Source organism: Periophthalmus magnuspinnatus, chromosome 22 (assembly GCF_009829125.3).
Source record: "Periophthalmus magnuspinnatus isolate fPerMag1 chromosome 22, fPerMag1.2.pri, whole genome shotgun sequence".
Classification (NCBI taxonomy): Eukaryota; Metazoa; Chordata; class Actinopteri; order Gobiiformes; family Gobiidae; genus Periophthalmus; species Periophthalmus magnuspinnatus.
This window is the reverse complement of record NC_047147.1, coordinates 20,908,479-20,924,679: the sequence shown is the minus strand read 5'-3', so window position 1 is coordinate 20,924,679 and position 16,201 is coordinate 20,908,479. Positions and strand designations below refer to the sequence as shown.

The 16,201-nt window shown below is 38.9% G+C and overlaps 1 protein-coding gene across 7 annotated transcripts in view; it reads left to right on the top strand.

Moving 5' to 3' along the window:
* meis2a (Meis homeobox 2a) overlaps window positions 1-16,201 on the top strand; it is a 168,632-nt gene that overhangs the window by 150,133 nt on the left and 2,298 nt on the right. For 4 of the 7 annotated variants that reach the window (XM_033988128.2, XM_033988127.2, XM_055230984.1 and 1 more), the window contains 3 exons: window positions 1,537-1,595; window positions 3,243-3,353; window positions 4,844-4,942. In XM_033988128.2, the coding sequence (XP_033844019.1) occupies window positions 1,537-1,595; window positions 3,243-3,353; window positions 4,844-4,902 (229 nt within the window). In that variant the 3' untranslated portion in view covers window positions 4,903-4,942. The remainder of the gene's footprint in view (window positions 1-1,536; window positions 1,596-3,242; window positions 3,354-4,843; window positions 4,943-16,201) is intronic. The other 3 variants (XM_033988129.2, XM_055230985.1, XM_033988130.2) reach the window with 2 other exon arrangements.

Below are 16,201 nucleotides of genomic sequence, written 5' to 3'. Positions count from 1 at the left end.
ATATGAAGATGGAGGTGGAATGGTCGTGATCAAGTGATCAGTGAAAAGACTTGCCAAATATGATTTTGAGTACAGTGCGCATGCCATTATAAGGCGCTGTATATGATATTTACTGACTTAAAAACGTGAAAAAGAGTTCATTTTTAAAAAAGTTTGCAGTGGTCCAAAGATATTTCTCGCTTAACTTATGCAAATTACTCACAATGATAAGTTTATAAGTGCTTTTCATGAAAAGACCAGAGCGGAGATTTGCCGTGACAGTAATGCTAACAACTGGACAACTATCAGACAATAAATTGCTTTATGATTAAATGCAGACAGAACACAGCTGACATACTTTGACCTCAAGAGCTGCTTATACAATATATCTATAAAGGGACGAGACACATGGGGAAACTTTAAATACAATTCTTTTTAAAAACAACCACACATGTATTCGCTTATTAAATACTTTCTATACTAAGATATCATAGGAGCATTGTTAAAAATGTCGATGGATTACCATAGGGCATCAATAGGAGAGAACAAACCAAGATCTAAACAAATCTGAAAAAGAAATTAAGAAAAAGTATCGACACAAAAGTATTACATTGCTAAGGAAAGGCTTTCCCCAATCTGTTGTTTTGTTGTAATGGCTGATCATTTTTGTCTGGGTAATTATAGAAACACAATTGCACTATACAGTTTGTAACTATTCAGGTCGTATGTTACGTAGTATGGCATTAAGCACATCTGTCACCATGGATACTGGCCGTTAGCTCCACCAGGCCAAGTTACAGGTCGAATCTGTGGATGGTCAAAGTAAGAATGTGAGTTTTTCAAGGCATGATAAGTTTAATGCCGTTGTGTGGAAGCGATGGAGACGATCAGACAGTGGACCACAATTCCAGAAAAGTTACATAGTACACCTTTAAACCTATATTAATTTCTCTACTGCTAACGTGTCCGAGTTAGGGGTTAAAGGTACTCACAAATTTGGGCCTTGGATGGGGCTCATAGTCTTATACGTCTTACTTTGATTCTATGTTGGCGTCAAACCCACAACCTTTCTACCACTTCATCAGCACTATACAACTTTTGCATTTTACGCTCATAGAATGGTCAAAACGGAGTGATTGATTTGTTCTCAGCCAATCACCGCAGAGTTCATTTTTGTCTTGCAAATCAAAACTCATTCATTCTCTACATAGCTGTGTCACTTCTGATACTTCCACCGCGCACTTGCTTTGATGATAAAATACTATCTTGCTAGCGTTCTGTACCTTTGCCGCATTTAATACTTGAGGAATGTCTCCCCGGTGTCCGTAGCAACCCAATGTAATCAAAAGCTTTATTAAAAGGGGGCAGGAATAGATCATAAGGCACATTAAAAATATCCAGGTATTCCCAAGTTGACAGACAATCGTTCTTTTGTTGCAGGGGCGTTGATAGCTTTTTGGGGGCCCTGGATAAAATACTTTATGGAGGGGGATCCAGAAAGATTAACTTGGTGTAATGCAAAGTCATTAACTTTCTCTCTTCTTTTGTGTCTTCCAGGTTCATCAATGCCAGGAGAAGAATAGTACAGCCCATGATTGACCAGTCGAATCGAGCAGGTAAGACAAAAATAGACTTTGAATAAATGCACAGTTTATGATTTTTTATTATTATTTTTTTTAATAATACAATTTTGAATTTTGTTACATTTGGCCAAATTGATAGATTTTTAAAACAATATTTGTATTCTGGACCAGATGGAGCAAAAATTCTCAAAAAAATGTCGATGAATGAATGTTCATTGAATATGAATATTTTGTCAGTGCAGAATTACACATTTTACAGAAAATCCTTTTTTTGAAAATGTATTTAAAAAAAAAAAGTAAAACAAAAAAGCATTATGAAATAAAAGTCAATTTTTCCATGTTGCATATAGAATGTGGTTTCTATGATTAGCTTCTCCATACACATCCAGCGGGAGGTAACATAATTAAACAAACAAATTGAAAATGAAATGCAGTTACAAGCGTGGGCGACTCTCCCTTTGTGCCATCCCTGTATGGAGTGAGAATTCTGAAAAAATTTGGAGGAAAAAAAAAGAAAAAAAGAGCATGACTAACAGCTACCGCTAATGCTACTGCTAATCTGAAGCAACACGATAATTCCTGATAAGGCTGTTAGGTTACAACACATGACAGGAGCAGTGCATGTATGAGATGTTGTTTTTATCGGGGGAGATAAGCAGTCGTTCATTGAGAACACTGAATGCTAGTGAATGTGAATGAGGGATTGCTGTGTATTCAGCCCTTGTTGTTCAATAATTGTGCTAACTGGCATTGTGATGGAAAGGTTAAAAATGAATATGGATGCTATGGAGTAGGATTAACAGAAAGAAAAAAAGATTAACAAAAGAAAAAAAAATTGGACCCAATTCATACCAACCCTTTATGTATTTCAGTGTATTAATATAATTGTTTAAATTAAATTAATTAAACATTAATAATTTATATTATTGATCTTTAATTTTATATATATATATATATATATATATATATATATATATATATATATATATATATATATATATATATATATATATATATATATATATATATATATATACATACATACATACATACATACATACATACATACATACATACATACATACATACATACATACACACACACACACACACACACACACACACACACACACACACACCCCACACACACACACATACACAAGTGGCCCCACATGCTGCTCTCAATAATTGGAAGTTCTAAATTGTCCCCCAGTGGCAAGACATTTCTAATCAAAACCATCATTTACACTAAGTAGCATATCCACATATTCATTTTGACCTCATGCAACAACACAAGGGTTAAACCAATCCCACTGTAACAACACTGCTCTTTGCATGTTGGCCTGTAGCCTCCTTCCTCTGATTGGCCAAAAACGGGCTTCTCCGTCCTGTCAAACCGCATGCTTTTGTCTGCGCTTAGCTGAACAATGCTTTTACTGTGCGCGCCTTTTGAATGACAGCGACTGTGCTAGCTAGCGACCGCATGCCGGAGGAGCCCGTGTCTTAGCATGCCACGCGTCAATCAGTGCAAACATGACCAACAATGTCTAACAGTATGTCTGGGGCTATAGAGCTGGGACAATATGCTGATTGTCTGGTGTTTTTCTCTCCTCCCCTCCCTCCCCCTCCCCACGGCCCCCCTTCTTCCCGTGTTGATGTCCACGTTTTGACTACAATCAGGTTTTCTTCTTGATCCTTCAGTGAGCCAGGGAGCGGCGTACAGTCCCGAGGGCCAGCCCATGGGCAGTTTCGTGCTGGACGGGCAGCAGCACATGGGGATCCGACCGGCCGGTAAGTTTTGGTTCCCCAATGTGGAAGTGGAGATGGTTTGGAATGGAACAGTTTGGCACAGTTACTGTATTAACAAGCACGGGCACCATCAGACTAACTATGAGAATGATACTGAAATGTATGAATTACAATATGGAAAAGATTTCATATTGCTATTTCTTAGGAATGATTTGCAAAAGTATGACTCAGGTGACAGTTTACACCTTAGTATAGTTCAGTGGATGGCACAGTTATTAACAAGCATGTGGCAACATCAGACTAACGATTAAAATGATATGAACATGGATTGATTATAATATGATGAAAAGATTATATTGCATGTTTTTAGAGGTTACAATCTATTCACAAAAACACGAATATGATAGTTCACACCTAAGATAGTTCAATGGACTGCACAGTTATTAACAAGTATGTGGCAGAACATTTATATTGTAGTTTTTTAGGTTATGTCAGATTTGCAAAGACATTGGCTAACTCAGGTGACAGCTCACACCTTAGGATAGTTCAATGGACTTATAATAGCAGATACTTCTTATTATAAATAACTAGGATGTTTAAGTTTTAGTGTAGTTACCTCCTCCCTTCAGACAAATATACTGCATTACCAGAACTCTGTCAGACCTCTGGGATGGGCACTGAAACGTATTCACTCCAAAACTTTTGTCCAGCTGACAGAATTAAATTCCCCTTTGCAATGTTGCACTAGGCAAGATTTGATTCTGATTTGGCTTTTTTGCTTTTTTCTGAGAGTTCACACTTTACTGTGACTGGTTATATCCACCTCTTATAGCACAAAGTGACCAATGGGAGGAGATCGGAAAAGTGGAACTGCAAAACATAATAATAAACATTTCTCCACATTGGCATATCGTATACTGTACTACATGACTGAATTCAATATTGTTATATCGCCCACTTATTATTTAATACAGCCAACAATACAATATATGAAGTTATACGTTATATTGAAATATTAGGACAATACTTTTCCAAGTTTAAACTGAATATGAAAAATTAGGATCAGGATGCCATTGACACATATGGGAAGAGCATCTGACAGAAAATGTACTTTTTTATTTTATTTTATTTTTTACAATACCTGCAGTATAAAATATTTGAAGGTGCTGAAAATATGTTACCATTATAAGGTATTAAAACATATGAACATACATTTTTGCATGAGTAACACGCTAACATCGCTAACATTTTCTTGACCTAGCTAGCCACCCCCTTGACCCTGCACACACTCGCACACCACTTATCACCTTGTTTAGCTTTAGCATTAGCCTCCCTTGTTAGCCGCTAATCCGCGCATTAACACGTCCTTAGCCTGGCCGGTCCCCTGAGCGCTCCGCTGCCTGTCCTGCTTGTTGTTCTTCTTAACCTGACACATCTGGGTGGAATCTATCACAAATAAACTATCTCCTCTCGTTTTTCTCTGCTTTTTTCTTTGCTGACTTCTTTCTCTTTCGTTTCTCTCCTCTTTCCAGGGCCTATGAGTGGAATGGGGATGAATATGGGAATGGATGGGCAATGGCACTACATGTAACCCCTCCCGTCATGTAAAGCAAAAAAAGGCAAAGGGGGAAGTAAGTATTGGGTTCTTTTCTTGTGTTTTTTTTTTTTTTTACACTTGTTGGGTTGTGGGTTTATATTTTTTTTCCTTGCATAATTTCATTTCACTTAAAAACATCAAAACATCTTAGCGTTGTCCAGTTACAAAGTTGCGTTGTAGCATCCCTGTAGTTTAAAGTGAGACAATTCTATGATGGAATTCGCTGTTTAACTGTCAGATTACAGATTTGTTGACCTGGTTAATATCTCTGTAATCTCTTTCAACTTTATGCCATATGATTAACATGACAGGTTTGTGGAGCCAAGCCCAAACGAATAATAATCAGGTTCAACATTTGTGGATCAGACGTTTGTAGATTTCTGTCAACACAACGAATCTCCCATAGAGTTATATAGTCCCCTGCCCTTCATCCGACACGTTATCGAATTCCACGTGAACGCAACCTATTCAGATTATTAAATTGAGGAAGATATGTGAGATGTTAAGAGGCTGAAGGGGCTGGTGGTTCTGCTGCTGCGGTGGAGATGGGATGCTGGAGATGGGACACCCCCCCCCCAAAAAAATAAAAAATAAAAAACAAAAGAAAAGTAGACTAAAGTAGAAGCGTGTTTTGTTTTGTATTTTTCTACCTCGATGCGAGTTACTCTGAGCAGATCTGCATCTTCACAGACCTGCTTCGTATTTGGCCTCCTCCTGCTTGTTTCCATGGAAATGTTGTTCCTTTGGCTACAATATTCCACAGTATAGAATATAAAAAAGTCATCTATCTCTTTGGAGAATGTTCCAAAGTATGGCTTTAGCTGTCTATGCCGTGTCGTGCTACCTCCGGAAAGTTTCATACTGTACCTTTTCATTTGAATGTGCTGTTATATTTATATTTTACAGTCTTGACAAAGTACTACAGTTTGAGGTCTGAGAATATACATTTTAAGTTATGTGAATGCCTTTGTTATATTTCGGCATAGTAATAATATATATATCCAACCCCTTTTGAATTTAAGGTCCCGTGTCCAGTATCCATGTCGACTCTTATATATCATCACGTTGCTATGGGGCCCCTTTAGCATAAATAAAGAGCCAATTGACTAAACACCGCAATGTTTCGGCTTGTTTCTCTTGTGGTATAAAGTCTTGCCTGGAGATATTTGAGCGCAGAGGAATTCTTCAAAAATGCAACGATAAGTAATTGCATTAGGTCAATGTTCACACTTGAGTACATTTGCACAGTTTTGATTGGACAATGTTGTGGGAAGTCAACTTTAGTTAGTTTAATGTATCTGCACATCAGCTTAGAGCGATAGTTACTATGAAAATGAAGCAGTCACAATTCAGTTTAAAGGAATAGTCTTTTTTGTGATTTTTTTTTTTTGTGTGTCTAAAATCAAAATTTGTTGTGAAATCAAAAATAAAATTGAACTTGTTTAGTCCAAATTTTGCCTTTTGAAATGTTTTTTTTTACATTTTTTAAAAATTATGGCTTATGCTTTTTATGATCTATGTAATAATGTTGTTTCCTTATCAAAAAAGCATAACCAAAGTTGTGTTTTGTTTCATTCACACATGTTTAACACACAAACCCTGCATATTTAGGCTGAGTTCTTCTCTCAAACAGAAAACACTCTGTTCCACCTTGTGATGTCATGTGGTAAAACAGGAAGTGCTCTATTATGTTCTTAAACTCCCTACACGTTCACTAGAATCATTTGGATGATTTCAGCCCTGGAATTGCCAATCTTTATTAAACAAAAGCTAAAAGTTAGCTGCCATCATGAAAACTAACGCTTCATGACATCACAAGGTGGAACAGAGCATTTTGACCTTTGAAGATGTAGCCAGAATAATAATGAAAGGATTACTCAAACATGTGTCGATGAAATATAACACAACTCCAGGTGTGTGTTTGAGGAGGTAACAGCATTATAATATGGGTTAAAGCTCACAAGAGTCAATTTTGCGTAATATAGGACCTTTAAGTTACGTAAGTATGAAATGTTGAAACGTAACGTAATAAAACAGACTGGCTATGCTTTTATTGTAGGGAGTATTATACCTCTGATGATGACAAGATACTGGAACTGAGCTGGCAAGAATTGAGATGGCAGTGTTTATCAATTATCAAATATCAAGTTGGCTGTATTTTGCTTTTTTACTAAGAAATTCATGTTTGTAATTTTTTTCTCGCAATATGTCCGTTTTTTTTGTTTTTTTTTTAATCAAATAGCGTTAGCCTTTGCAGCGTTGCTCCTGTCTACCTCTCACTTTCTTAGCATTGGTCCAGTAGTTACCGAATACCCAGAATACTTCACAAGAGGGAATAAATCGCCTCGGGACAAAAAGCGTCGGACTTGTGGCGCCATAGAACTGTAAAACTGTAAAACAGGACCCAACCTAGCAAAAAAAAAAAAAAAAAATCTTTAATTTATTTATCACAACAACGTCGGCATCACTCTCCGTCGGACATTTAGGGAAAAAATAACATCTCCAGGGAATGGGGGGCTGCCGGCAGAGGAATTAAGCAGGCTCCATTGAAGCGCTAAAGAAGGAGACGTGAAACTGTCCTCGGAGTGAGATAAATCTGTCCCGAGTCAAGATGGATGCCCAAATTATCTTATATGCAAAGACGGGAACACGGCAGTACATTACGGGTCTGCAGAGAGATATACGCACCAGGGAGGGGGAGGGAGGTGTCTATTCACGGAGGGGGGTATGGGGGTATGTTTTGATTATTTTGTACTAGACGGAGACGATTTAAGAGTGACTACCATGACCAAAGACACAAGAGAGAAGAGAGACGGGAGATTTATAAGGTTGTTGAAATTCCAGCAGTTAAAATAAGCTTCTTGTGCACTCATTAATATGTAGAATCAGATACGGCTTTGTATATGGCTTAGTACTGTTAATAAAATAGCCTATAACATACTTCATCATTACAAGTTAGTATAGGGAAGTGGGCGGGGATAGGGGGTAGGAGAAACTGAATTTTTCTGATGCGTGCGTGAATTGTTCAGAGTAAACCGGTGATAAAAAAAGCACCATTACACTATCTGTAAACATTGCTATAACATCGAGTAGGCATAGAGTTAGATACTTCATGCTAACGCTAGGTGGTAGCTAGCTGCGTTCCATCCACCCTCCCTCCCAACTTTGTCTGAAATTAAACTGATTTGTGACATTCGTGTGGCATTTCTGTTGCGCAAACAAGCTAGCATGAACCTGAGTTGTTTGAAGCACAATATGCTAGCCACGGTCATTGCTGATTGCTAAATTAAGCTAATCAATGACACATGTAGTAGTATTTGACAACATATAGTTCACTTTTCCATCACTAAATAGGCCTAATTATGTAATGTGTTAAGTAATTAGCATGGTACGGGTGCAGTAGAAGCAAAATCGCAATTTGAGTTGAGTGTAATTGTAATTATCAAATCGAAAAGGTTGCAAATATTTAGCTAATAGAATGTCCACACCCAAATATCCTGTCTTCTTGTACCTGTAGTTTAGACCTCTGTTCTGAAATACATGGGATTCTTGTATTAGTTTATCAATTCATATTTCTCTCAACTGTTAACACTCCTGGAGTTGTTTACTCACCAGGAGTGTTAACAGGAGTGTCACACAGAATCCTACTTTTTTAACCATAAATCGCGAATTTAACCGCAATACCTTTAATATTTTTTCCCTATTCGTTTGACATATTCTGAACTGTAAAAAAATATTCATATTCCCAGCTGGACTATAACATTCATGCATTTTCCACTTCCATATTCCCGGATACCTAATTCCTCTTCTTGCATGTAACTGCACTCCCGGTTATGGCCCTACACGCGTTTACGGCTAAATGGCCAGAGCCTGATTAAACCCGGGCACTTGTATGGAGCCACACTGCTGACATTTTGAAAAATCAAGACGTATGACAACCCGGCGTGCGTTCATTTAACACCTAAACTACTATGCCCAATGAGCCACAATATAATAACACTTACCTTGATTAAAAGATCCCTTTATATGTAAATGGTCGCCGGGAATTTCCGAAGGGTCACGGAAGCAATTGGAGCGGTAGCAAGACATTATTTCACCCCTCTCGCTTTCTCTCTCCCTATGTTCGTGCCTTACGTTGCTCGCCCCTTCTGTCTTCCTTAATAGCGACGTAAAAAGGGATGGGAAAAAATAGAAAAAATCCGGAAGCAATGTTCCCTAAAACAGCCCCGCGTAGAGACAACATTTGCTCAGGTTGGCTAATTCTTAATATAGAGCCATATAATTCTGGGACGACTTAATTGCGCAACGCACTTTATGCTTCATGACCAATTACATTAATAGCTTAATACAGAAGAATATTATCTGCTCCTGATTTGATTACACAGGCCCACAATATGGTATATCTAGTACTTAATTATAGACAGCCGATGAGCAGGAGAGCTGTAGCAGAACAGACGAGGTTACGTTCACATTGTAGAGTCCCTATAGTTTAAGCAGAGCTGGAGACAGGTCAGAATTTATGGTGAAATTAGCTGTTTAACTGTCAGATTGCACATTTGTTGACCTGGTTTTTGGTTAATATCTCTGTAATTACTGGGCTAGCCACAAGAGATTGACCGATATGTGTTTTTTTAATGGTCGATAAGCAATTTTTTTGGGCCGATATGCAGGGCTGATTCAGTTTTCGACCCTTTTTTCTCCACAAACCTTTAAAAGACCTGTGTATCCTTTAGGCAGCAGGTTAGCCAAATAAATATCGACCTATGCTGGAGATTTAAAACCGATATCCAATAAGCTAAAAAGTGTAAATATCATTTGGCTGATATATCGATCTGGTTTATGGTTAATCTCTCTGTGATTACTGGGCCACACGAGATCGACCGATATGGGTTTTTAACGGTTGATTGTCGAGAGTCGAGAACGATAAACTCTACCGATATTTTGGGGCCCATATGTGGAGCGGATTAAATGTACTACAAACCATCACCCATAGCCCTTTTAGCACAAACCTTTAAGAGAGCATTGTCCACTGATCTGAAGGTTGGCGGTTCAAATCCCACTCTCAACATAAACGTCATTGTTTGAGCGGTCAGATCCACTGACCTACAGGTTGGTGGTGTGACTCCAGCTCCCACGGATGAATGCTGTCGTTGGGCAAGACACTTAGCCCACCTTGCCCCAGGAGTGGAGGTGGAAAAGATTAAAAGATAAAACATTTGACCATTTACCATTTAGTCTTTTGTATATTCTTTAGGTAGTAGGTCCGCCAAACCAAATATAAACCTATTTTGGAGATTTAAGCCCGCTAAAAAGTGCAAATATCGATTCGTTATATCGATATGTTGATCTAGACGTACCAACCGCATGAAACAAAAACTGGCACAAAGTTCCAGTATGAAAAATGTAACTATTTGTTCACAAAAGCTCCAGAAAATAGAGCCATTTTTCAACCCCAAAGACGTGATTGTTGCCATGTCTTTAAGTTTTTTCAGCTCATATTAACATGACAAGTTTGTGGAGCCAATCCCGTATAATGATAATGTTCAACAGTTGTGGATCATAAATTTGGAGATTTCATTCCAAATCAGTGGCTCTTACATAGAGTTACATAAACCACTGCCCTCCATCTAAAATTATGACATCATCAAAGCCGAGACAGGGTTAGGTTATTGTCTTGGTTGGTTTTAGCACTCTGGTTAATAAAAGAGAAGGGGGGGGGCATGTCGACTGTATGGAATGGGATTACAAGATTGGAGATTAGCAGATTACAATGTCCAACAACATCTGCCGGGTCTTATAACAGGATTAAATGTATAGAGAAGTTATATAGAGGTGGAGTCATGATGGATTTAGTTCATGGGCAACAATGTGGAGATTTCAGAGACGGGCGATTAGTGGCTAATATAGACAGACATGTGGTTGGATATGGATGGAAATTTTGGGAAAAAACAAAACAAAACACTACAATGGATTTCAAATGTATAGATATTATTTTTTGGTTGTTTATAGCACCACATTTTATTGCATCCTTACTGTGAGCGGGCTTGCATCTTCACAGACCTAACTCTTATTTGTATTTGTTTACATGGACATGTTGTTCCTTTGCCTTAAATATTCCCCAGTACGGCATAAAATGTAACTATTTCCATGTTCTGAAGTACGGGTTTAACTTTCTCTTTCCATGGAATCATTCAAGTGATGTGCCTCCTCCAAAAAGTTAAAGTGAACATGATTTTGGAAAATATCTTCACCAAGAATATCAATAAATACATATTGTCCTTGTATTTGGCAAGGGACCCTACTCCAGAGACCCTACTCCAGAGACCCTACTCCAGAGACCCTACTCCAGAGACCCTACTCGAGAACTTGAGCGAAGTTTACAGCCAAGAGTTCCTATCTAAAGGATTAGCCAAGCGTGTGTGTGAGTTTGAATGACTGAGTACTTGGATAAAATGCTTTCAAACATAACGAAGACATGCAAACCCAGGAATTGAACTCAGAACTTTTTTGCTATGAGCCATGCTAAAATAAACAAATTTGTTCAATGAGCAATGCTGGCACTGCATGCAAAACCAATTTTGATTCAATATATATGAGATTTGATTTGGTTACATTTGAATATACTACGCTAAGGCTAGTGCTACGTGACCTGCAGGGAAAGAGCTAGTGTCAAATCAACTGTATGTAAGATTTTGATTTTGAATTCCATAAACATGACCTAACCGTGTCCATGGATACGAGGTAAACATGTCTAAATCAAATATAGTGATTGTAATGTTGATTTTTTTTTTTTTCTTAAAACACTGGATATGGACAGAAAGCAGAATGAGCGTCACATGGGTTTGATTTAAACTAAAAGGACTGGCCTGTCCGTAAACTGAGTGTCTCTATCTGCAGGTTAAGACTCTGGCAACATAGGTTCAGTTGGGATTGTAGTACCTTTGTAGTATTGTAGTACCTTTTTGAAACATTAAAAGTACAGGCTACGTACAGTTCCTTCAGGCCAAACTTGCAACTGGAAAATTGCGTCATTTATAAATTAGATTAAATAATTCAGGCCTCCGTGGTTCAAATTGTCGATAAGCTCTAGCCATTTGTGTGTGACTGGGCAGTTATGGACAAAGCTCAACTTGGCTAGCAAAAATTTCGCAACCCAGTTTACACTAAAAGCATTGAGAGCTCCAAAATGTTTACATTCTGGAGTCGTCAGCTAAGAAACGGCCAAAACGCCAGAAAAATCCTCAAATTTACGATGCAGCGTAGCAGTATAAACATCCCCTTAGAAAATGGTCCTGCTTTCAACCAATGATCCCGGTCATTAATCTTAGCGTGGGCCTTCCTTCCCTCTCTCTTTCTCTCCTCTCTTCACTCTCTCTCTCCGCCCCTCGCTAGGCCCTGCGGTGTCATTCCTTAATTGCGGTGTACTAAGGTGGAGGAATGCGCCTAGTGAGCATGCCCGATGACCTTCCAGTGACCTCTCCCCTCCTATTACTGCTCCCAATACCCCCGGGCTTCATGTTACAAGCCTGGACTGGGACCTAGGTAGCAGGGGTGGGAGGAGCCGTCAAAAACTGTACTCAAGTAAGAGTAGCGTTACTCCAAAATGATATTACTCAAGTAGAAGTACACAGTAGTGGTCCAAGAAATTACTCAATAATAGTGAAATAATAGTGAAAAAACTACGACTCAAGAAGTAACTGAAGTATAATTTGACGTTTATGTAGTTAAAGTACTGAAAATTTGTACTCAAGTAAAAGTACAGTTACGTGGCTAATAATGCACACAATTACAAGTACAAGTACAGCGTCAAAATACCAGCAGTAGTAATTCTAGAGTACTAATTTCCAGTTACTTTTTAGCAGTTTTAAAAGCAGCACAGACAAAAACAATGACTTGTACAGTACTCAGTGAAAGAAAGAAAGTACAAATACCTCAAAAATCTACTGGGAATCTACTAGATATTTGGATAGGAATTTGTTTACTTTCCACTACGGGGAAAAGAGTAACCAAAACTTTAGTTCTGCTACTTCAATAAAAATATTAGTCAAGTAGAAATAAAAGTATGCTGCTAAAAAAAAGTGCAATTTCTTTCCAAAGTTACTTGAGTAAATGTAACTGCGTAAGTGTAACTGAGTACTATCCACCTCTGCAGGGTAGCGCCTCACCCCACCACCAGCACTTCTCCTCTGGGACCCCTCATGTCCCCCTAGGTCCCTCCCCATGGGCCAGTTCTAGTTTGGAGCACAGTGGCCGATAGCGAAGCCTTTTCAAAACCCAGAGCTCCAGGGAAGCACAGGGCCCATCCGAGGGGACACACCCGGCTTTCCCTTTCCGCTGGTCGGTCTTTCATCCTCTGACGCTCTCCGGTTGCGTTCCTGCTCCTTTTTTTACTGGCGTTCCCTCTTGGCTTCAAAGCGCACAGTTAAGAGATAGCTGTTGACACTAAGGTTGTGAAATGTACACTTGGTAGAGCACGGAAGAACACAAGGCAATTTGGTTGACGATAAGAATTTAGCCTATTAGCAACGTCCGGAGTTGAAAATACAAAAGTGTTTTCTGACTGAAAATGTGGCTAAATAGCATTCCTAGCTAGTAATTTCGATTCTGAGTGATGTTTACAAGTGACATTTGGTCCCACTTGAAAGTTTTAGTCACTAGCCAACAAAGATTCAATTGGGTCGCCTGTCTTTATGGCTAATGTTTATGCTAGTGCTTTTATTTTATCATTTAATTTGACAATTTTACTTTGTATATTCGAGCTACATAATGTTTTGCAGTGTTGCTAGGTCATACTTCTGCCTCATAACCACTTCGCACCGTGTTTTACTGTTGTTAGCATTACTAGCTAGCAACGTTGGTTTCTTGAGTAGGTCAATACAATCACTTGTGAAAATATTTAGCCTATTCGATGACAGTGTAATGTTGCTAGGTCATACTTGATCTGCTCCATATGTCCACCGGCACCATGTTTTGTTGTTGTTAGCATTACTAGCTAGCAATTTTGGTTTCTTCAATTAGAAGTCAATACAATCACCTATGAAAATCTTTAGCCTGTTCGCTTACGTGGTTTCATTTGCTAGTTCTGTGACAGCGGATTTTAAATACTTTCCCTTTCCAACCAGTATTCATTCAAGTTATTTTATTTTATATTTTTATTTGATCGTTTTACTCTCATTATATGGCATATTTGGGCTACATAATCGTCACGGCGTAAAGTAAGCCAATTTATGCAATGGGTGGATTGAAACGGCATATTAGGGCTAGGTCATACTTGATCTGCTCCATATGTCCACTGGCACCATGTTTTGTTGTTATTAGCATTACTAGCTAGCAGCTTTGGTTTCTTCAGTTAAAAGTCAATACAATCACTCATGAAAATATTTAGCCTATTCGCTTACACGGTTTCATACGCTATTTCCGTGACGCCGGACTTTAATCACTTTCACTTTCCAACTAGTATTCATCCAAGTAATTTTATTTTATGTTCTTATTATAGGATTTATTTTGAGCTAGGCTACATAATCGTCATATTGTAAAGTAGACCTATTTGTTGCAGTGGGTGGATTGGAATACCATAATGTTGCTAGGTCATACTTGATCTGCTCCATATGTCCACTGGCACTATGTTAGCATTACTAGCTAACACTCTCTTCATTTAGAAATTAATACAATCACTTACGAATATATTTAGCCTATTAGCTTACATGGTTTCATTAGTGACAGCTGATTTTAAATACCTCCACGTACCAACCAATATTCACATCTAAAACGCCATACTCGGAATGTTATTAAACGCCATGCAAGCCACAACGCTAAAAGCCCACAAGAGAAACCCAAGTAACCGTTACACCGCAGAAAGTCGATACGAGCCGGTATTTTAATGACAAATTCAGAATGCGACTCCACTTCAGGTGACTGGACTGTGACAACATCCATAAAACGCCTTACTTTGTTTGGCTTAAATCTCAGAGTGAATGCTAGCCGCTAATCCCCAGCGCTATGATGTTACAGCTAGCCTAGTGCTCAATTATTTAGGCGCTTCTTTAAGGGGAATCTAAATCAAATATGTCGGTAGTGGCTGGGCCCTCTTGAGAGGACAGGGGACTGGGGAATTGGCGGTACTCCTTGTAAAAGAATTAGCGTATTCTAGACGTCGATAGCGTGCTGTCTTGGGTTCGGTTTTCAGATGCGGAGGGGGATCGTGTTCACGAGCGTTTTAGCCTGGCTTAGACCTATTTTAGTCCTGATATAGATGTTTTGATCATTCTTTATTACAGTGTTTCCTGCATTGTATTTTGCAATTCAAGTTATTGTTTCGTTGGGGTTAGACTTGGGTTAGTCTTGGTGTTGTTAAAACCTGGTTCAGCCCTGGTTTGCTTCCAGGTTTTAGTCCAGATTTTTAACCCTGGTTCAGTTCTCAAGGTTTAGATCTGGTTCACTCGGGTTTAGTACATGTTTCTTCATAGTATTTCGTTCTGATTTAGTGCTGGTTAGATCCTGGTTCAGTCCTGGTGTAACCCTGACTGAGTCCTAGTTTTAGTCCAGGTTCAGTTCTGGTTTAGTCCTGGTTCACTTGGGGTTTAGTCCACGTTTCGTCTTAGAATTTAGTCTTAGTATATTCATATTTTTAGTCCTGATTTAGTGCTGGTTAAGCCATGGTTCAGTCCTGATTGAGTCCAAGTTTTATTCAAGGTTCAGTTCTGGTTTAGTCATGTTTTTAGTTCTCGTTAAGTCCTGGTTGACTTGGGTTTAGACCATCGTAGTATTCGGTCTTGGTTTAGTCATATTTTTTAGTTCTGATTTAGCCCTGGTTAGGTTCTTGTTGAGTTCTGCTTCAGTCCTGATTAACCTGCCTTTAGCCTCATTTTTGTTGTGACATAGTTGTAGTTTAGTCCTGTTTCATAAGTCGTGGTTTAGTCCTGGTCCAAATCTGCATTAGACCTGTATCCTCTCTTGTATCCTTGCACCCTTGCGTCCTTGTATCCATCCATTGCATCCTCGCCTTAGTGCTATCTGTCTGTGGATGTAGGGATCATTTTCTAAACCTGAGATGTGACCACAACGCTACTGGGCATTGTAAAGCTCTCACCATGGCCCAAAATAGCCTCAGAGCAATGGAGTGTGTCTTTGCTCCGCCGGGCTAAAGAGGTGCGGGCACAGAGCGGCCTCGTAAAATGCGATCAGCTATTTGAAATTGAATTCACCGTCCATTGCATCGGCCTGTCAAGCGGTCGTACGGGTGTGAGCTAATTTGTGATAGAAATACAGTGTTGACAGTGTCGGAGCTGGAGTT